We start from the raw sequence: 21,865 nt of genomic DNA, 5'->3' as shown, positions 1-21,865 counted from the left end.
TCCCTGCCCGAGGCAGGATTCGAACCTGCGACCGTAGCAGCAGCGCGGTTCCGGACTGAAGGGCCTAGAACCGATCGGTCACATTTGCCGGCGAGTTTGCTACTAGCTTCGACTTTTGTCACATAGGAAGACACGAACAAATGAAGGCGGGAATATTATAGCTCATTCCATCCAGACCCCCAACAAGAGTGTTTCATATCGAACAGACAGACACAAAAGTGGAATACTGGGTTTTCATTTGAGAATATTTCCAGTCCTAATCTCATTTCATTGTACCTTTTTATTTCTAGTTTGTAGTGTCAGGGCCGATTCGAGAAAAATTTCCGATTTGACTCATCGTTTGTGTCTGTATACGCAGCTGGTTGCTCAGCACAGGTGGTTGCCAGGCGAAGGGCCCGGGTTCGATTCCCGTTACTGCAAAGCATTTTTTCTTGGTGGGAGGGCAGATACGGGTGCACTCAGCCTCGTGATGTCGACTGAAGAGCTATTTGGCCGAGTAGTAGCGGCTTCAAGCTTTGGAAAACGGCTAGGAGAGCGGTGTGCTAACACAAATATGCATCTATCCTCGGGGAACATGTCCAACCCAAAATGCAGTTTGTTTTTCCGCGGCACGATGGCATCTACCGGCAGGGCAGCGCAACGTGTAGTTCAGCTTGCAGTCTACGTGCATGGTCTGAAAAGTACCACGATGAGTTTGCCGTACTCCCCTGGCCACCAAACTCCCAGGATTTAAAGGCAACTATCTGTGGGAGCACCCCGGTCTTTTCGCGCCATGGATCCTCAGCCGAGAAACCTAGCGCCCCTGGCCACGGCACTGATGGTTGCACATCCCTGTCGGTGCCTTCCAGAACCTCACTGACTCTCTTGCTGTTCTTCTCGCAGCGGTTCAAGCTGTAAGAGGTGGTTGATCAGGCTTTTGACAGTTGGTCACATTAATGTGACTGGGCAATGTACTGACTAGGGCAATACTTGATAGTGGTGTCAGAGGCCGCTTCGCAGTTATCTTGCAATCTGGGCAAATCCATCTTTGCTGCCTCTGCTATCGTATACTTCCACTCGCGACAGTTACCGCCCCTTCCAGCTTGGCGCCTCAAGCGACCACTTGCGTCTCTTAGGCCTTAAACAGGCTCTATATGTTATAAAATTGATAAACATCGAATATACGTCAATCGAAGTCAGGTGTTGTGCCAAGATATTCGCTATTCAACTTCGTAGATAAACTGGATTAGGTGAAACACTGACAAAATATTGGGCTTATACGAGGTGCGACAATAAAGTAATGAGACTGATGTGAAAAAAAAAATGTTGCTTAGCGTTTTAGTCAAGTTTAGTGTTGTCTCCTTCAAAGTAGCTCCCTTCTGATTGCACACACTTTTTCCAGCACTTCTGCCATTGATGGTAACATTTCTGGAACTCATCTTCTGTAATATCCTCCAAGACTCGTCACAGCTTTCTGTACATCTTGTGTTGTTTGAAAATGGTGTCCCTTGACCGCCGTTTTCACTCCTGGAAATAGAAAAAATTCGCACGGAGCGATATCTGGTGAATAAGGTGGTGGTGGTAGTACTTAAATTTGTTTTGAGGTAAAAAAGTACTGTACTGACAGAGCAGTATGGGATGGTGCACTATCTTGATGCAGAATCCAGTTATCAGCTATGTTGGCACGGACACGAAGAACTCTTTTACGAAGTCTTTCTAAAATTTCTTTGTAGCAATATTGGTTAATTGTTTGTCCAGGAGGCACTCACTCTTTATCAACAATTCCCTTGGAATCAAAGAAGCACACAAGCATGCATTTCACTTTTGACTTTGAAAAGCGAGCTTTATTTGGTCTGGGTGATCCCTTTGGGCACCATTGCGAACTTTTGCGTTTTGTCTCTGGATCGTTCTGCAAGAACCAACTTCCATCACCAGTGATAACACGGCTCAACAATTCTGGTTCGTTTCCATTTGCTCTAACAGATCGGCTGCCTCATTTTTCCGTATTTATCGCTGTTGTGGTGTGAGGTTTTTGGGGACCATTTTTGCACAAATCTTTCTCATACCAAGATCTTCAGTTATTATTAGATGAACCGTTTCTCGATTGATGTTAAGTTCTTCTGCAATCATTTTCACGGATAATCTTCGATCAGATGGTACGAGTTCACGCACCCTGACATCCGTCCATGAGGTTGATGGTCGTCCACTGTGGTCTTCATCTTCAACATTCGTTTTGCCTTATGCCAACGAAAAACTTGAGCTCTTGACATAACCTCCTTTCCAAAAGCCTTCTGAAGCTTAACGTACATTGTCGTCGCGTTTTCACCCAATTTAACGCAAAAATAAATGGCATACCGTTGCGCAACATTATGCAGTTCCATTTCCGTGACGAGAGACACAAACACGTGTTAACTTATCACAGGACGACTCACGACTGAGCAGCTGCATCGATGTGCCGCTTGGACTAGTAGCAGCTTATAGACCAAGGTCAAAGATATTGTGCCTAAGCAAGCCTGCAGGGTTGCCACATCTTGCAAAGAAAATCTGTCTCATTACTTTATTGTCGCACCTCGTATATGAGATGACATAGTTTTAAACCACAACCTGGCCATCCTAAGTTATAATTATTCTTCAGTCATTGCATATCGCCCCCGAAAGGACCGTACAAACAAGATTTCCTCGGCGTAGGTCTGAACTAAGCAATGTAAGGACTTACTCTTCCCTTGATCTATCTTTGTGAATGACAAAAAAATCGTTCCACGCCGTAGCAGACACATTTTACAATGATTTGGAGCCTATAGTTCGCATTATCTTCCCTCTTTCAGGCAGCTAATTGCGTGGATAATACATGCCAGGCAGATCCTCGCCAAAATATTGATTTTGTTGACGCTGTTAGATAACGAAACGGACGCCCTCGCCACGCGCAAACCAGATAAGATAACGGCCCACTGCGGACTCTGGCGCACTTGCCTGTCAGGCAACGTCGTCTGGGAAGCAGTAGCCGAGCAAATCAACAGCCACTTCACATATGCTCACCGTCCTTTCTAAATCGAGAAAAATAAACCAGTATCTTCACATACGTGGGTTTCGTTGTATCTGGATAACATTTATACCTCGTAAAGTGGAGGTTAGGAGTTCAAGATACTTCTCGGACAGTAGAGTGTTTGAAATGTGCAGGCACTGAATTTCATTCAGTATGTCGATACAAAGGCAGAAGTTAAAAATAATGGTTAGGGTCGGGTATATATATCTGGACTATGGATTCATTCGGGTAATTCTGTTTGGGTGTTCCAAAACAGTGACATACATATACTAGCGACCAGCACCACTTCACACCGGTATCGCTAATTATCTATGGCCAGACGTCTGGCGTAATGGTAATAAATTATACATACAAACCTTCCTCTTGAATTAGCCTGTCCATTGGTGAAAACCGTATCAAAATATATTCACTGGTTCCTGGCTTCATCCTTCACGTACATAAATTTTTAGACAACATAGTTGTGTGGAGATAACAGCGATTAATTTACTTATAATCAATTATTTTGAATAATTGATTATTTTGAATAACTGATCTTCACATACAAACAGAAAAACGCGACGAGAAACATTAAACTAACCTATGTGTGTGTGTGCGCTTTTTTTTGCGAAACGCAGACGTTTATTCTCTATCACCCATACAGAATGTATCTGTGTTTTGGAACACCTGAACAGAATGACCTGAGTTAATAAATAATTGAAACTTGGAAGATCTGTACATGTGAAACAACAGATACAGTCGAAAATTAATATGTTTTTTATAACAAGTGTTGCTTTTGTAATTAAGTAGTTAATCGCAAAAGCTGGACTATTAATACTGATCTTACTAATATCAATAACGCAAACTTCTGAACAGACAGAAACTCGGGTATACACAATGACGGAGAAACTAGTCGCAACACCAAAAAGAAATTAATGTAGACTAATGAAATTTCGGGAGCACTTACGTCTACGTAGCATATTTGAGTGATTAATATTGCAGCATCACAGGTGCATGTAACCGCGACATAAGCCATTGCAAATGTGAAAGCTGTAACTGCTAGAATGTCGAATGTAAGCATGCAAACATGCGTGCATTGTGTTTAATCGGTGCTGGATGTCAGTTTGTGGGATGGAGTTCCATGACTGTCCCACTTGGTCGGTCAATAGTAGGACGGTTAATGTTCTTTGTCAGTGATGGTGGAGTCGTCATCTCATGATGTCCCATATGTGCTCAACTGTAGACAGATCTGGCCAAGGCAACAGAGCGGTTCTAGGCGCTTCAGTCCAGAGCCGCGGGACTGCTACAGTCGCAGGTTCAAATCCTGCCTCGGGCATGGATGTGTGTGATGTCCTTAGGTTAGTTAGGTTTAAGTAGTTCTAAGTTCTAGGGGACTGATGACCTCAGAAGTTAAGTCCCATAGTGCTCAGTGCCATTTGAACCATTTGGAACCAAGGCAACATGTCGACATTCTGTTGACCATGTTGGACTATAGCAGCGGTATGTGGGCGAGCGTTATCCTGTTGGATAACACCCCCTGGAACGCTGTTCATGAATGGCTGCACAACAGATCGAATCACCAGATTGACATACAAATTTGCAGTCAGGGTGCGTGGGATAACCAGAAGAGCGCTCCTTCTGTCATACGAAATCGCACCCGAGACCTTAACTCCAGGTGTAGGTACACCGTGTCTAACAAGCAGCCGTGTTAGTTGCAGGCCCTCACCTGGTCACCTGCTAACCAACAAAGGGCCGTTACTGGCGATGAGGCAGAACCGGCTTTGTCAGAAAACAACCCCTCCAATGCGCTCTCGCTTGACACCAATGAAGTCGTAAATGGCAGTGGTTTGGGATCAGTGGAATCCAAGCTACAGGGTGACTGACTCTGAGTTGTACTTGAAATAACCGATTTGTAACAGTTCTTTGTATCACTGTGCTCCCAGCTGCAGCTCAAATTGTTGATGCAGATATAGTAAGATGCCCCAGAGCCATACGCCGATCACGGTGGTCTTCCCTCTTGGTAGCACCATGTGGCCATCCGGAGCGCAATTTTCTTGCAACCGAACATTCTCGTGAGCAATGCTGTCGTCTTTGCCGTCTTAAAGGTATACTCCACTAGCATTAACTCACAACGACCAATCTCAAAGATAACTAACGCTCACAACTGTTACAGCGTGTATTTAAAGCAAACTCGATTTGTAGTCCGATAGGTGCGCTACTAGCTCCATTCTTATGCGAGTGCCTTGAAATTTGAATAAACATCATCTTTCATATTTAGAAACACGCTTACTAACTTTCATTTATATCGCACAACTCCTTCTTGGTGTTGCGATTTTTTTCTAGTCTGTGTATTAATAATATCTTTGGAAGTGAAACAAGCGTAGCGGACAAAAAAGTTAATCGGCTCCAAGAGGTATCGCGCTAGCATAATGTAATACCGCCTTCTTAACGGCCTCAATTAGGCGAGGATGAGAGACCACCTGTTCCTTGAGGTGTGCCGTGTCCATCTATAGCCACTCATAAATCGTTAGCTCCCACAGGACAGGCATGGGAAACCTTTGGTGACCCACGATCCTGATTCACATACGAGGGGCGTTTGAAAAGTCCGTGCAAAGTCCGAGAGATAGCACCACCGGCGCGTATCGAGGTCACGTTTAGCTAGTATCATTTTTGGAAAGGACGCACACCAAGTTTCAGCCATATTGGTCTATTGTCTTGGTCTTTGTGTTTGGCATTCGTGTGAATCAAGGAAGTCGAGTGACTGTCAATAAAATGGACGAAAAAGAATTCCGTGTGGTTATTAAACATTGCTTTATGAAAGGCAAAACGCCTCAGGAGACTAGAGAGAAGCTTGATAAACATTACGTTGACTCTGCACCTTCGATTAGAACAGTTTATAAGTGGTTTCAAAATTTTCAGAGTGGCCAAATGGTCACAAGTGATGCTGAATGTCCTGGTTCCCTGTGGAGGTTACGACTCCAGGAATCATTGATAAAATCCTTGACTCCCTCACAAAAAATGACTTGACTGAAATGCAAACCGCTGACAACTCTTCTCTGGAAAAAGTCACCAAAAGCGACCAGACTTGGTGTTATCATTGAAAAGAAATGATTGTATGGCAATGATGGACGGGATTCCCTACCTGGAGAGGTTCGGCTATCGAGTCGCAAGTCTCTTCTGTCAGCACCACACTTGGTGACTTGTGTGTCGATGAAATGATGGTGATGATAACACAACACCCAGTCTCCTTGCGGAGAAGATATCCGACGCAGATGCGAATCGAACACGGGCCCGCATCATGGCAGTCATACGTGCTGACCACTCTTGCGAGGGGTGGACTGTGTGATCAACACGAACGACAAAGAGCGGCAGTTCACATGAAGCTTCAACGCTTTGACTGCATAACCTACATCCAAGCCAGTGTGACACGAGGTGAACAACTTTCCAAAGAAGCCCTTATCTGACATTTGACGTGGCTGTATCAACGTTCTGTGCGATCCAGAATAAGATTTTCACTCTGCAGCGGAGTGTGCGCTGATATGAAACTTCCTGGCAGATTAAGACTGTGTACCGGACCGAGACTCGAACTTGGGACCTTAGCCTTTCGCGGGCAAGTGCTCTACCATCTGAGCTGCCCAAGCACGACTCACGACCTGTCCTCACAGCCTCAATTCTGCCAGTCCCTCCTCTCCTAACTTGCAAATCTCACAGAAGCTCTTCTGCGAACCTTGCAGAAGTAGCACTCCTGAAAGAAAGGATATTGCGGAGACGTGGCTTAGCTACAGCCTGGGGGATGTTTCCAGAACACTCTTAAGTGGGAAGATACTATGGAGAACGCCTGAAACATTAAAACTACCATCTTAACGTGTCTTTCTATTTTATTAATCCAGTCCCGAAACTTTTTTGACTGGCGAGGTGTATACTCCGCAAGCTACTGTACTGTTGATGGCGAAGGATACTTCGTACCAATAATAGTAATTTTTTTCTTTCCTATTCCATTCGCGTGTTGAGAGAGGGGAAAAGACTGTCGATATGCCTCCGTAAATGGCCTAATCTCTCTTATGCTATTCTCATGATCCCTATGCCAGATATACGATGGTGCCTGCTTACGGTCGTACAGTCCTCTCCGAATATGTTATTCTCATGTTCCCTACGCCAGATAAATGATGGTGAAAGCTTAACGGTCCTACAGTCGAATACACTTTATGTGAATTTACCCAACAGGGTATGGCGAGAACTAAGCTGTCTTTCTTCCAGTGATTCCCATTTAAATACCCCGAGTACTATTACCCTTTTATAGTTTACACCGATCCATCAGCGTGACTCTGAATTCCTTCTATGACTCTGAATTCCTTCGATGTCTGTCGCCATGCCTACTTGATACGGTCCCCAAACGTTGAAATAATGTTGGCTCTGAGCACTATGGGACTTAACTTTTGAGGTCAACAGTCCCCTAGAACTTAGAACTACTTAAACCTAACTAACCTAAGGACATCACACACACCCATGCCCGAGGTAGGATTCGAACCTGCGACCGTAGCGGTAGCGCGATTCCAGACTGTAGCGCCTAGAACCGCTCGGCCACCCCGGCCAGCAAAATAATGTTCAGGTCACACTAACATCCTTTACAGGGGATGTACAAAAATACGGAAACACCGAAAACAAACACATTACGACGCCTATTACGGCGTAGCAAACCTATTCGTATTCAAACAAGCTTCTAGTCACCTCGAAATGGATGAATACGTCTTGTATGGTTTTCAAAATAATCTTATAGCATTATTCCTGCAAGGTCTGTAGCGATTATAGACATGGATAGCGTTCACGCACCCTTCTCTCCCAAGTAGACCGCAAAAGCTCAATAACATTAAGATTGGTAACTATGGTGGCCAGGAGACATGCGTCAATTCACCCTCGTGCTCACAAAACCGGTCCTGGAGGATGCGAGTTGTGTGGACAGATATTGTACAATGGGATGGACCTGGACAGCCAGAATGGTCACAGAATCCTTGTCAGTTATGCGATGTTGCAGATTAACAATGGGGCCCGTGGAATATCACGTAGAGCAACACCGACTCCCGCCGTGTTTGTCTCTTGGGGCCCAAAATCGGCCAGATGTTGGGATCAGTGTGAAACAAGACTCATCCGACCAAATAATTTTCTTCCATTGCTCCACAGTCCAGGTTTTTATGGCTTTTTCTCCACGTTTTCCTGTTACGGACATCTGCATCACTGGTGAATGGTTTTGGAATTACTCCTGTTCGCAGCTATGGAGCCCCTTCGTGGTGCTTTGGTGCTGACAGGGCTCGCGAGTGCGACGTTCAGTTCTGCAGTGACTTTCGCAGTTGTCGTCTTCTTATTTTTTGTCACTACCCTCTCCGACCATCTGCGACGATCGCTGAACACTCACCTTTGTCCACGTTGTGGCTTTGCGGATCATGTTTTTCCTCTTTCCCTGTATGCGGTATAAATCTTAGGTACGGTGCCTCTTGAAACACCAAACATTTCGGCTATCTTGACCACGGAATCACCCACCATAAGAGCACCAACAATTCGCCCACGTTCGAATTTGCTTACCTCCAACATAACGCCTTCTCATCTACACAGAGCACAGTTCTGATAGCGACTGACACTTCCAACGTATTGAGGACACTGCACAGGTGCCGTTTGTCGTGAAACACAACAGCGCAGTTTGCGAGCTTCTAGTATCTGCTATTATGTTCAGACATACATTTCTGGTGGTGATGCCACATTTTTGTCCTACCCTTGTATGTGATTTCCTTTACAGATACGCTGTACTTTTCCAAACACTTCCAACACAGCCAAGTCTTCTGTTCTCTTGGATTTTTCGTGATCGTCATATATATATATATATATATATATATATATATATATATATATATATATATATATATATATATATATATATATTGTTATGATATTATTTTGGATTTACCTACATTTACAGAGAAGCCGACAAAGATAAAAAGTCAATCGTCCGCACAAGAAAATCTTTGTACAATCCGCTTTACCGTTTTCGGCAGTGGAAACTATCATCTTCAGAAATGAAGTAGGCTGAAATCATTGGTAAGCCAACGTCAAAATAAGAATGGGACGGTAGTGTCCTTTGCTACAGAATCAACAAAACAGAGTGACATCGTTAAAAATGTATGAAACATGCGATGAGTAGCTAACAACTGTCAAATCACAAATCGTATGTGGTAGGTGCGACGAAAGTTGGTTGTGTTTCGTCGCACATACTATGTACTTTCTACGATCTGACGTGGTGGAGATTCCAAACGCTCGAGGAGCACTCCATAGTGGGTCGTACAAGCGTTCTGTATGCCGTGCCCTTTGTAAATGAGCTACAGTTTTCTATACAGGGCGAGCACAAACTCTTGGCCTGATTATAAAAATTTATTACAGAATAAGCGTATGACATAATAATTTACATTTGATGCCGATATATATGTTACTAGCTTTTTTTAAGACCACTTACGTTAGTAAACCTCAACGTGTGCTCCCTGATAGCTCGGAGAATGTCGAGGTGGTACTCCAGTTCCTGCCATGTGTTTCATAAGATGTGTTCTCTCACAGTAACCACAGCAGCTTATATCTCAGCCTTCAGTTCGTCGACGTCAGCAACTGATGTGACGAAGACTCTGTCTTTGATATAGCCCCAGAAAAAAAGTGAAGGGGCGTAATGTCTGGAGAGGCGAGTAATGTCCGGATCGATGGATTGGAAGGAACAGTTCAACACCCTGGCCACCCCGCTCTCCAGACGTTACGCCCCCTGACTCTTTTTTCCAGGGGCTATATCAAGGGCCGGCCGCTGTAGCCGAGCGGTTCTAGACACTTCACTCTGGAACAGCGCGACCGCTACGATCGCAGGTTCGAATCCTGCCTCAGGCATGGATGTACGTGTGTCCTTAGGTTAGTTAGGTTTAAGTAGCTCTAAGTTCTAGGGGACTGATGACCTCAGATGTTAAATCCCATAGTGCTCAGAGCCATTTGAACCATGTCAAGGACAGAGTCTTCGTCACGCCAGTTCCTGACGCCGACGAACTGAAGGCTAGAATACAAGCTGCTGTCGGTACTGTGACAGAACACATGTTACGAAACACCTGGCGGGAACTGGAATACCGCCTCGACATTCTCCGAGCTACCAAGGGAGCACACGTTGAGCCGGCCGTTGGTGGCTGAGCTGTTCTAGGCACTTCAGTCTGGAACCGCGCGACCGCTACGGTCGCAGGTTCGAATCCTGCCTCGGACATGGATGTGTGTGATGTCCTTAGGTTAGTTAGGTTTAAGGAGTTCTAAGTTCTAGGGGACTGTTGACCTGATATGTTAAGTACCATAGTGCTCAGAGCCATTTGAACCATTTTAGCACATGTTGAGGTTTACTAACGCAAGTGGTCTTAAAAAAAAACTAGCAACACTAACCTATTATGTCAAACGGTTATTCTGTTATAAAATTTTATAATTAGGGCAAGACTTTGTGCTCAACCTGTATTTTTCCCAGTGTTCCCTACTACAGACCTCATGTGCTCGTTTCTTTTCATATCGCTTTGCAACTTTACGCCTGGATATGTGATCGGCGTGACTATATCAAGCAGCTGATCACTAATACTGTATTCGAACAGCCGAACAGGTACTATAAGACGCCATGCGACCTCCTGCATCACTCATCGACTACACTTTCCCGTACACTACAGCGTCATCAGGAAACAGCCAAAGATTGCTGCTTACCCTATCCGTCCGTTCGTTTATGCATATAGAGAGCATGAGCGTTCCTATCACACTTCCCTGGGGCACTCCTCACGATACAGTTGCCTCTGATAAAGACTCGCGTTCGAGACAACCTAATGAGCTCTGTTACGAGGGGCGTTCAGTAAGTAATGCAATACACTTTTTTCTGAAGGCAAAGTTGGCTTTATAAAGGATTCGAATACGCCGGTATTATTCTCCACTCTTTTGGCCACAAAATCCTGTTTTTCAACATCATCTCCGTTCAATGCGACGGTTCTGCGTCACCTTACTGGAAGCGCGCATGGCACCACTGTATTGATCGACATCGGAGCCAACGACATGATGCATCAATAACCTCCTTATGAACCACGTACTGCTTCCCGTGGAGTCCATCCTTCATCGGGCCACACAGATCGAAGTCGGAAGGTGCGAGATCCGATCCGGGCTGTATGTGGATGAGGAAGAACAGTCCAGTGAAGTTTGTGAGCCCTTCTCGGGTGCGCAGACATGTGTGGAGCGTTGAATTGTGCAGCGACGTATTAAAATGTGGTCTGTCGATCATCTCGAATGTTAGTTCCAAGACTGCAGGAGTCACAGCTGTGTGCGTTCGGCCGGCACTCGGAGGATCCAACAGGTTTGTGCGGTCTCCATGCAATGATGACAGACGCCTCGCCCAACGATTCAGCGTGCTTTTGTTCGCTGCCAGTTCTCAGTAGACTTTCTGCAAGCGATTATGAATATCTGCGATGCTCTGGTTTCCCGCTAAAGGAAACTCAGTGACAGCTGTCTGCTTGGAAGGCACCTCCGTTACAGACGCTATTTTGAAGGCTGCATGTGGCGCCACCACCTATCGGAACTTCATGAAACTACAGGGTTATTACAAATGATTGAAGCGATTTCACAGCTCTACAATAACTTTATTATTTGAGATATTTTCAAAATGCTTTGCACACATATACAAAAACTCAAAAAGTTTTTTTAGGCATTCACAAATGTTCGATATGTGCCCCTTTAGTGATTCGGCAGACATCAAGCCGATAATCAAGTTCATCCCACACTCGGCGCAGCATGTCCCCATCAATGAGTTCGAAAGCATCGTTGATGCGAGCTCGCAGTTCTGGCACGTTTCTTGGTAGAGGAGGTTTAAACACTGAATCTTTCACATAATCCCACAGAAAGAAATCGCGTGGGGTTAAGTCGGGAGAGCGTGGAGGCCATGACATGAATTGCTGATCATGATCTCCACCACAACCGATCCATCGGTTTTCCAATCTCCTGTTTAATAAATGCCGAACATCATGATGGAAGTGCGGTGGAGCACCATCCTGTTGAAAGATGAAGTCGGTGCTGTCGGTCTCCAGTTGTGGCATGAGCCCGCACGCGTTCAACCGTTTCTCCGCTCACTGCAGGCCGACCCGTTGATTTCCCCTTACAGAGGCATCCAGAAGCTTTAAACTGCGCATACCATCGCCGAATGGAGTTAACAGTTGGTGGATCTTTGTTTAACTTCGTTGCACTGTTATGACTGACTGATGTGAGAGCATTTCAAACACGACGTACGCTTTCTCGGCTCCTGTCGCCGTTTTGTCTCACTGCGCTCTCGAGCGCTCTGACGGCAGAAACCTGAAATGCGGCTTCAGCCGAACAAAACTTTATGAGTTTTTCTACGTATCTGTAGTGTGTCGTGACCATATGTCAATGAATGGAGCTCCAGTGAATTTATGAAATCGCTTCAATCATTTGTAATAGCCCTGTATAAGGGTTGAACCAGGAATATTCCACCATGTCCCACAACAAATTCCCTCTTTATCCAACCGAAACTGGCCGAGAAAAAAATGGACTGCATTACTTATTGAACACCTCTCGCGTTTAAGCAGTCTTCGAACCACTCTCATATTTGGGAACCTATTCCTTATGCTCGGGCGTTCGTTGACAGTCTGCATTGTAACACTGCGTCGAATGCTTTCCGGAAATCAAGTTGTGTCTCACGGAGAGATTTTTCCTGATCTGTGTTGAACCTTCGAGACAAGCTCCAAAAACTGGTAAAATGGCTCTGAGCACTATGGGACTTAACATCTGAGGTCATCAGTCCCCTAAAACTTTGAACTACTTAAACCTAACTAACGTAAGGACATCACACACATCCATGCCCGAAGCAGGATTTGAACCTGCGACCGTAGCGGTCGCGCTGTTCCAAACTGAAACGCCTAGAATCGTTCGGCCACACCGGCCGGCCGAGACAAGTTTGTTTTCCTCCCGGACTGTGACGATGTTCGATCTTAAGATAAGCTCTAGGATCCTGCAACAAATGGAAGTCATCGAATTGGCATATAATTCTGAGCATCCGATTTTATCCTTGTGTTCTTTTCCAGTAACTCGGAGCCATTAGCTGCGGAAAAATTCCCAAGGAATATTAACTGGGGAAAGAGCTCACACTGCAGATTTTTCTATGTAAAATCTGACATTCTTTCAGAACCTGGTGCCTTGTTTCTCTATGCCGGCGGTGCTTATATCAATACTTCTCGTTAGTGAGTCTGTGCAGCTGCCAAATATTGATATGATAGTATCCTCATACCTATTCACTGATGTCACTGTATCCCACGTAACTAATTAAGAAGCAGAGGGAAGCTGCATGTAACTTTCGACGAAATCGAAGTATCACATAACTACAGTGCAATATATCTAAGAATCACTCTGGATCTGTTGCTGACATCAAACAACAGTGCATCAAGTTAACTAAGAAACATGGATCAAGTATAAATCTACTTCGCAAGATTGCCGGAAGCAGCGGGAGTGTGGATGCCAATACCCTACGCTGTGATTCTCTCGCTCTTGTGTATCCTGCTATAGAATACTGCTTTCCTGTGTGGGAGAACAGTGCACGCAATGAAGATTGATGTCCAGCTTAGTGAAGGCTTTGGAGCAATCACGGGTACTGTCAGATCTACTCCCAGTTAGAGGCTACCAGTCTTAGCTAATATTGCTCCGCAAGATCTAAGGAGGAAAGCAGCTAAGTTAAACTTGCTCAAAAAGATTACGTTTCATAAGAACTCTCTGTTGTATGATGCTCTACAAGACCGACCAGGAACTCGTCTGAAACCACACAAAGCACCCTAGGTTGATCTAGAAAGTATCGGTTCTTTCGACGCGGCCTCCAAATGGCGACAACGCTGGAACGAACATCCACCCAAAAACGCTCATGTGGTTCAGTATCCAACAAAGGAGGTCGAGGGAGTCGAAGTACCATGCCAAATCTGGTTGAGGCTCGACAGCATTAGAATTGGCCAAGGAAGATATGGTTGAACTATGAAGAAGTGGTGGGATGTGGGGGGGGGGGGGGGTTCTGTCCCTCTGCTGACTGCGAATGCAGAGCGGAGGAGCAAACAACACGTCACATTGTTAAGGAGTGCCCACTTCGAGCATTTGGCGGTGATCGGTGGACGTTACATCACATTTGGACATTTCCATTTGAAAAAATGTTCAGATGTGTGTGAAATCTTATGAGACTTAACTGCTAAGGTCATCAGTCGCTAAGCTTACACACTACTTAACCTAAATTAACGTAAGGACAAACACACACACCCATGCCCGAGGGAGGACTCTAACCTCCGCCGGGACCAGCCGCGCAGTCCATGACTGCAGCGCCTAAGACCGCTCGGCTAATTCCGCGCGGCATTTCCATTTGACTATAACTACTCCTGTGAACTTGTAAAACCATACAGTAAATACATAAATAGTTTTCTGCCTGCTGCCCTCAGTTCCAACACCAGACGGATCCAAGTGAAGGAGAATGGAATGGTTAGGCCTTTTCCGTGGCTTTATGTATGACTAGAACTTTCCAGGAGTTTATGATAAATCTCCCGCCAGATTCCGACGGTGAAAATTATTGCATGTTACACGCATGACGCTTCACACGGATGAACTTGTCATTTGTTAACTGCCGGAAATCAGAGACGTGTAGAGTACCAACCACACCAACTCTTGACAGGCACTCTGTACTGCTCCCTTGGGTGCCAGTTACACAGTCAACACGGTGCATGCGCAACGCTTAGAGGAAACCGAGTCGACCACAGCCACCGGGAGCTTCCTGGAGCGATAACGCGACGCCTTCGAGGTAGCTGTGACCCAACTCCGTAGCATTCACCCCAAACATTTCTCAAGGTGACCGCGCCATAAACCGCAGTCTCTACTCCCAGTTTCTCCACACCAGGACTCAGCTGTTAGCGCACCTCGTCAGAGTAACAAAGCCAGAAAGATATGAAAATTGCATAAAAATAGCTTCCATACTACATGCAAGAAAACTTTTCTTAAAAAAGTCATCCAGAGAGCTACCAAGGAAACAAGTGGGATTCAGCTAAGGAAGACACACCAGGGGTCAAATACCAGACACAAGATAGATCATGGAGAATGCTAGAGAATATCTACAATCCTTATTTGTTTACATCATAAACTACATCAAAGCACTTCTGTAAGTCACTCAGAAATATGGGAAGCACTGCACTTTGTAATAATGACAGAGTATCTTATACAGCTAATCAGAGACCTGTACAAAAATAAAGCAGAAAAAATAAATATGCAAGAATACAGTAACGATATATAGAAAGTTTCGGGATAGGGAAAGGAGTGAGCCAGGGATTATACTACTTCCATTTCTTTTCACTTTGTATGTCTAAAAGATATTGGAAAATGGAATCTACAATGGCGGGGTGAGGGGGAGGGGGAGGGAGGTGGGCACTTAACAACTTATGAAATGCGGATGGCACAACACGTATAGCAGGAAGTGAAGAATGCATTAAAAGTGTGCTGGAAGAAATAAAAAAAAAAAAGTGAAAAGTTTAGCCTAAGGCAAAAACTGAAGAAAGAAATTTTGACAACAGGAATTTGGCAAAATACATATTTACGGTAATTTTGTATTTTCTTCTCGTAATTGATTTCTGGTGTTTGGAGAACTAGATCAACGGCATATATTCACTTTAAATATTTATCGTTTGGAGGTAGTGGTATGACTTCCGGCTACAAATAATTTCCTGATTTGTCACGCAATTCACTTTTCCTGATTTTACAATGAAATCAGTCGATCTACGTCAACTTCAAGAATATTTGATTTTATATGTATCAAATTCACTTGGGCTGGATGTTCTTTTTGTATACTGCATGACTGCCAGTCATTTTGTTATGGTTCAAATGGCTCTGAGCACTATGGAACTTAACTTCTAGGGTCATCAGTCCCCTAGAACTTAGAACTACTTAAACCTAACTAACTTAAGGACGTCACACACACCCATGCCCGAGGCAGGATTCTAACCTGCGACCGTAGCGGTCGCGCGGTTCCGGACTGAAGCGCCTAGAACCGCTCGGCCACTTCGGCCGGCTCACTTTTTTTTATAACAGAGTACGAAATACTATGATACCGCGGTGATTGTCCAGGGACGTCATTCTCATGATGGAGATGCAATCAATATGTGACGTCACTAACAATTAGAAAAAATTAGCAAAATAAAAACTGACGAACTGAGCGACCTGCGCCGCAGGAGAGGGTTTGGGCGGGGCTTTCATTGCTACTAATGCCTCTAACCATATTAAAAACTTGAAAATATTAGCCTACAGTATGAGTATGTGGACGTGAATGTTATATATGAGTTATCAGTATGTATCTAAAAAAATAAAAGATGACACATTTGTTGGCTTCGCCTACACACAATCAAGCTGCACCTTCCGACGTAACCTAGGCCTGGAGCTACGTTGCAGATCTGTCTGTCCATACAACCTTCGTTTAATAACTGAGTTTTTTCGTGACATTCACTGGCATCGGTAACTCAGGATCAGACCATCACAAACCCAATCATCGGGTTACGCTATAGTCGCTGCAGTTTGTCTTCTCAACATGATAAAAAAATAAAAAATAAACTATTTTGGTCTACACTGAAGCACTTACTCACATGGCGGTAGTATAGCGTACGCAAGGTATAAAAGGACAGTGCATTGGTGGAGCTGTAATTTTTTCTCAGACGATTCATATGAAAGGGAGTCCGAAGTGATTATGGTCGCACGGTGGAAATTAACGGACTTTGATCGCGGAATGGTAGTTGAAACTAGACGCATGAGCAATTCCATTTCGGAAATCGTTATGGAACTTATTATTCCAAGATCCACAGCGTCAAGAGGGGCCGAGAATACGAAATTTCAGTCATTACCTCCACGATGGATAACTCAGTGGCCGATGGCCATCACTTAAAGTCAGAGAGTAACGGCGTTTGCTTAGACTTAGTGCTAACACACAAGCAACATTGCGTGAAACAACCACAGAAATCAATGTAGGACGTACGACGAATGTGTCCGTCGGAACAATGCGGCGAAATTTGGCGTTAATGGTCTATGTCAGCAGACGACCAACGCGAGTGTCTTTGCCAACAGCACGACATAGCCTACGGCGCCTTTCCTGGGCTCGTGACCATATCGATTGGATCCTAGACGACCGGAAAACCGTGGCATGGTCAGATGAGTCCCGATTTCTGTTGGCAAGAGGTGAAGGTAGGGTTCGAGTGTGGGGCAGACGTCACGAAGCCATGGACCCAAGTTGCCAACAAGGCACTGTGTAAGCTGTTGGTGGCTCCATAATGATGTGGACTGTGTTTACATGGAGTGCACTGTGTCCTCCGCTCCAATGGAACCTATCATTGACTGCAAATAGTTACTTTCGACTACTTGGAGACCATTTGCGGGCTGTCATGTTCCCAAACAACGATGGAATTTTTGTGGATGACAATACGTCGTGTCACCGCGCCACAATTGCTCGCGATTGGTTTGAATAACAATCTACACACTTCGAGCGAATGGTTTGGCCACTCAGGTCGCCCAGCATGAATTCTATCGGACATTAATGGGGCATAATCGAGAGGTCAATTCGTTCATAAAATCCTGCACCGGCGTCACTTCCGCACTTGTGGCCGTCTACAGAGGCAGCGTGGCTCAGTATTTCTGCAGGGGACTTCCAACGACTTGTTTAGTCCACGCCATGTCGAGTTGCTGCAATAAAAAAAAACTCCTTCCGAACAGGCCAGAAGACCCAACGGGACCGACCGGCCGCCGTGTCATCCTCAACCTGGCGTCACTGGATGCGGATATGGAGAAGCATGTGATCAGCACACCGCTCCCCCGGCCGTATGTCAGTTTCCGAGACCGGAGCCGCTACTTCTCAATCAAGTAGCTCCTCAGTATGCCTCACAAGGGCTGAGTGCATCCCGCTTGCCAACAGCGCCTGGCAGACCAGATGGTCACCCATCCAAGTGCTAGCCCAGCCCGACAGCGCTTAACTTCGGTGATCTCACGGGAACCGGTGTTACCACTGCGGCAAGACCGTTGGCTTAGTTGCTGCACTACACCGGGAAAATGTGGGTCCGACACGATATTAGGACTTATCCGTATCCCGTGACTTTTGTCACTTCAGTGCAGTATACGACACAATGCAAAGCGTCGTCATCAGTGGACCCCATCTCCACTAGATTTGTACGGGTCTAGAAGACAACAGGAAGAGGCCATCAGCCGGCCGTGGTGGTCTTGCGATTCTAGGCGCTTCAGTCCGGAACTGCGCGACTGCTACGGTCGCAGGTTCGAATCCTGCCTCGGGCATGGACGTGTGTGATGTCCTTAGGTTAGTTAGGTTTAAGTACTTCTAAGTTCTAGGGGTCTGATGACCTTATATGTTAAGTCCCATAGTGCTCAGAGCCATTTTTTGAAGAGGCCATCGCGCACAAGAACTAAACGATATATAACACACAGAACACACGACCAAAATGTGCAACTAAAACGGAATTAGTAAGTGACGCTAAACCACGCCGAGAGATCAACGTGATTAACGTGGTGGAGATACGAGCATCAAGAAACCAAATGGCTGACGTCACTAACAACACGAAAACATGAGCAAACGAAAACAAACTAACGGGATGTCCACTGTAATAGTGGGTTTTGGACAGGGATGATCTTATCATTAACACTTTGAACAGATCAGACCACAGTGGAAAAATAGTAGTTTATACAGGGGATGCATTTGCAACTATGGAATACGCCATATATAGGAAAAAAATTGGCATCATTCACCGCCTGACGAGTAAAAAGTTACCTTGCGATCGAACGTAGACCTTGAGCTATGGTATAGATCATTCTGTAACCACCTTTTTTTATTTTGAAAAAATAAAAGTTATTTACCGTGACATATTTCTGTGGCTTCGCCGGCATGTAACCAAACTATCACGTTCCAATCTAACCTAGACCTGAGGTTACGCTAGAGTTTCGTCTGTCACAACGGCCGCTGAAAAAAATACATGGAATGTACTCACAGTGGCGTATATGGACAACCATCAGCTGTATAATGGAATAACGACAACGAAAATTCGTGCCAGATCTCGACTCTAACCCATATTCTCCGTTCGTCGCGAGCGGTCGCCTTATGGTTAGACTATCCGAAGACGCTCCACCGCCAAACTTCCACGTGTCGTCAACCATGTGTCTACAACCTTCAGTGGTACATTCATTGCGTGTCAAATTAAGTCGGGTGATGCTGAGGGAATTAGATTAGGAAATGAGATACTTAAAGTAGTAAAGGAGTTTTGCTATTTGGGGAGTAAAATAACCGATGATGGTCGAAGTAGAGAGGATATAAAATGTAGACTGGCAATGGCAAGGAAAGCGTTTCTCAAGAAGAGGAATTTGTTAACATCGAGTATAGATTTAAGTGTCAGGAAGTCGTTTCTGAAAGTATTTGTATGGAGTGTAGCCATGTATGGAAGTGAAACATGGACGATAACTAGTTTGGACAAGAAGCGAATAGAAGCTTTCGAAATGTGGTGCTACAGAAGAATGCTGAAGATAAGGTGGGTAGATCACGTAACTAATGAGGAGGTATTGAATAGGATTGGGGAGAAGAGAAGTTTGTGGCACAACTTAACTAGAAGAAGGGATCGGTTGGTAGGACATGTTTTGAGGCATCAAGGGATCACAAATTTAGCATTGGAGGGAAGTGTGGAGGGTAAAAATCGTAGAGAGAGACCAAGAGATGAATACACTAAGCAGATTCAGAAGGATGTAGGTTGCAGCAGATACTGGGAGATGAAGAAGCTTGCACAGGATAGAGTAGCATGGAGAGCTGCATCAAACCAGTCTCAGGACTGAAGACCACAACAACAACAACATTCCCATCTAGGGGAGATATTTTAAATGAAAGTCGGTTGTCGGGTGTCGGTGAATAAATATGATATCACAGTGCCTGTGTTGTTTAGAAATTACGATGCAATGTTCCTTCCGTCATGCATGCATGTCCGAAGGAACAGGTACAGCCGCGACCGCAGCCGTTACGAAATACATGAAATGTATTCGCAGTAGCGAATATGGACAACCATTGTCGTCATTCCAATACACAGCTGACGGTTGTCCATATCCGTATTTCGTAACTGCTGCGGTCGCGGCTGTGCCTGTTCCTTCGGACATGCATGCATGACGGAACAACATAGACACTGCAGTATGGCTAAATGAAAAAGTGCAAAGGAGAACGGCAGTAACGTGATCATTACACTCGCCGTCTGCAGTAGATCTACATAGGTCTAGTGTACAACACGATAACCAAACGATATAACAAGTAATGTTACAGAACACGAACGACATAACTGACACGCATAGACAAAAACACAGCTGACGCCAATTACGTAACGTATGACGTCAGACATAAAAATATATTGATGGCTCGCGTTGTTCACTAGACCCATCGAAAAACAGACTACAAACAACAACATTCCCGATGTCGTTTACGTGAAGTATGACGTCAGAACTTCTAAGAACTTACCGATAGCTTGCGCTGTTCAGTAAAGGTAAAAGTGAGACGTGACCTTGTTACATAGTATAAGTGTACCAGTGTTGAGAATTTGGAAAACTTTTAGTAACAATTATCGCAACAGTTACGGACGACTTCGCACGTGTAGCCGGGTGTTATGTCGGGCATGGGTGTGGGGGAGTGTAGGGCCGAGACGCGTAGGCTCGGGTGCTTGCGGCTTACCTGTGGTCGGCCGGGGTGCCCCCTCGAGCAGCGCCGTCTTCTCGTCGGCCATGGCGCGGCGCACGCTGCCTGCTGCCCACACACACCGTGCTACGTCGCGCCGCCAGCGCGCCGCGTCCCACACTGACGGACGCCTGCTAGCGCCCCGTGCCCGGCGGTTTGATGAGTGCACCAACTGCAGCGCGCCGAAGCCATCTGTCCGCTCTGCGCGTCTCACGTATTCCAGCTGCATCTACGACTGCATCATGCTCCGCAAGCCACCTAACGCTGTGTGGTCGAGGGTACTTCTGGTACCACTAACTGATCTCCCCTGCCCAGTTCCACTCGCGAACGGCGCGTGGAAAGAATAACACTCCATAGACCTCCGTATTAGCTCAGTTTCTCGAATTTTCTCGTCGTGGTCATTACGCGAGATGTATCCCGAAATTTCAATAGTAAACCTCTCCGTGATGCACAACTCCTCTCTTGTACCGTCTTCAGTGGACTTTATTGAGCATACCCGTAATGCTCTCGCGTCGACTAAACGCACTGCTCTTTATTGGATATTCTCTGTCTCTTCTCCCAGATAGCACAGTAAGCCGGTTTCAAACTTGTTTCCAGATGTAAAGTTCAAGTATATAAGCTTGATCAAAGCTGGAATATTCAGGCCTGTTAGTTGGATTCAAGCTTGAAACAAACATCAAAGTTGGCAGAGTTCAAGCTATATTTCAAGCTTGACTTATCAAGTGTGGCTCCAGCTGTATCTACACACGTGGAATACAGCCTGGTATTTACAGCTTGTTTTAAGCTACAAAATTATTAATCTGAATTTATTGAACCTAATTAATTAAATAAATATCAGAATGCAAATGGTGTGAAAAAAATTATCAAGACATGTATGTTTAAAATTTTTTATTTTCAAAGTGTTTAAAGTTGTTTTATTTTAAAATTTAATTATTCTGAAGCCCCTCCGGCCCCAGCACACAGACCAGTGCAGGATCAAATATCGCTGACTTCTGCTGGTATAATGATCCTGTAACAGGGAAAAGAAAATGTTAGCCATACCTAAACATAAAAAATGTAAAAAGTTGAAA

The 21,865-nt window shown here is 45.1% G+C and overlaps 1 protein-coding gene and 1 pseudogene across 1 annotated transcript in view; both read right to left on the bottom strand.

Annotated features, from left to right (window-relative positions):
• Positions 1–20,896, bottom strand: part of LOC126092575 (putative inorganic phosphate cotransporter) — a 348,655-nt gene extending 327,759 nt beyond the window's left edge. Inside the window, exon 1 of the mRNA XM_049908262.1 lies at positions 20,793–20,896. Within this exon, the coding sequence (XP_049764219.1) occupies positions 20,793–20,844 (52 nt within the window). The 5' untranslated portion in view covers positions 20,845–20,896. The remainder of the gene's footprint in view (positions 1–20,792) is intronic.
• LOC126092991 (5S ribosomal RNA) lies at positions 17,994–18,111 on the bottom strand (annotated as a pseudogene).
• Positions 20,897–21,865: the final 969 nt, after the last annotated feature.

The sequence above is a fragment of the Schistocerca cancellata genome, chromosome 7, assembly GCF_023864275.1.
Source record: "Schistocerca cancellata isolate TAMUIC-IGC-003103 chromosome 7, iqSchCanc2.1, whole genome shotgun sequence".
Lineage (NCBI taxonomy): Eukaryota > Metazoa > Arthropoda > Insecta > Orthoptera > Acrididae > Schistocerca > Schistocerca cancellata.
The sequence above is the reverse complement of the archived record's forward strand: the minus strand, read 5'-3'. Positions and strand labels throughout refer to the sequence as shown.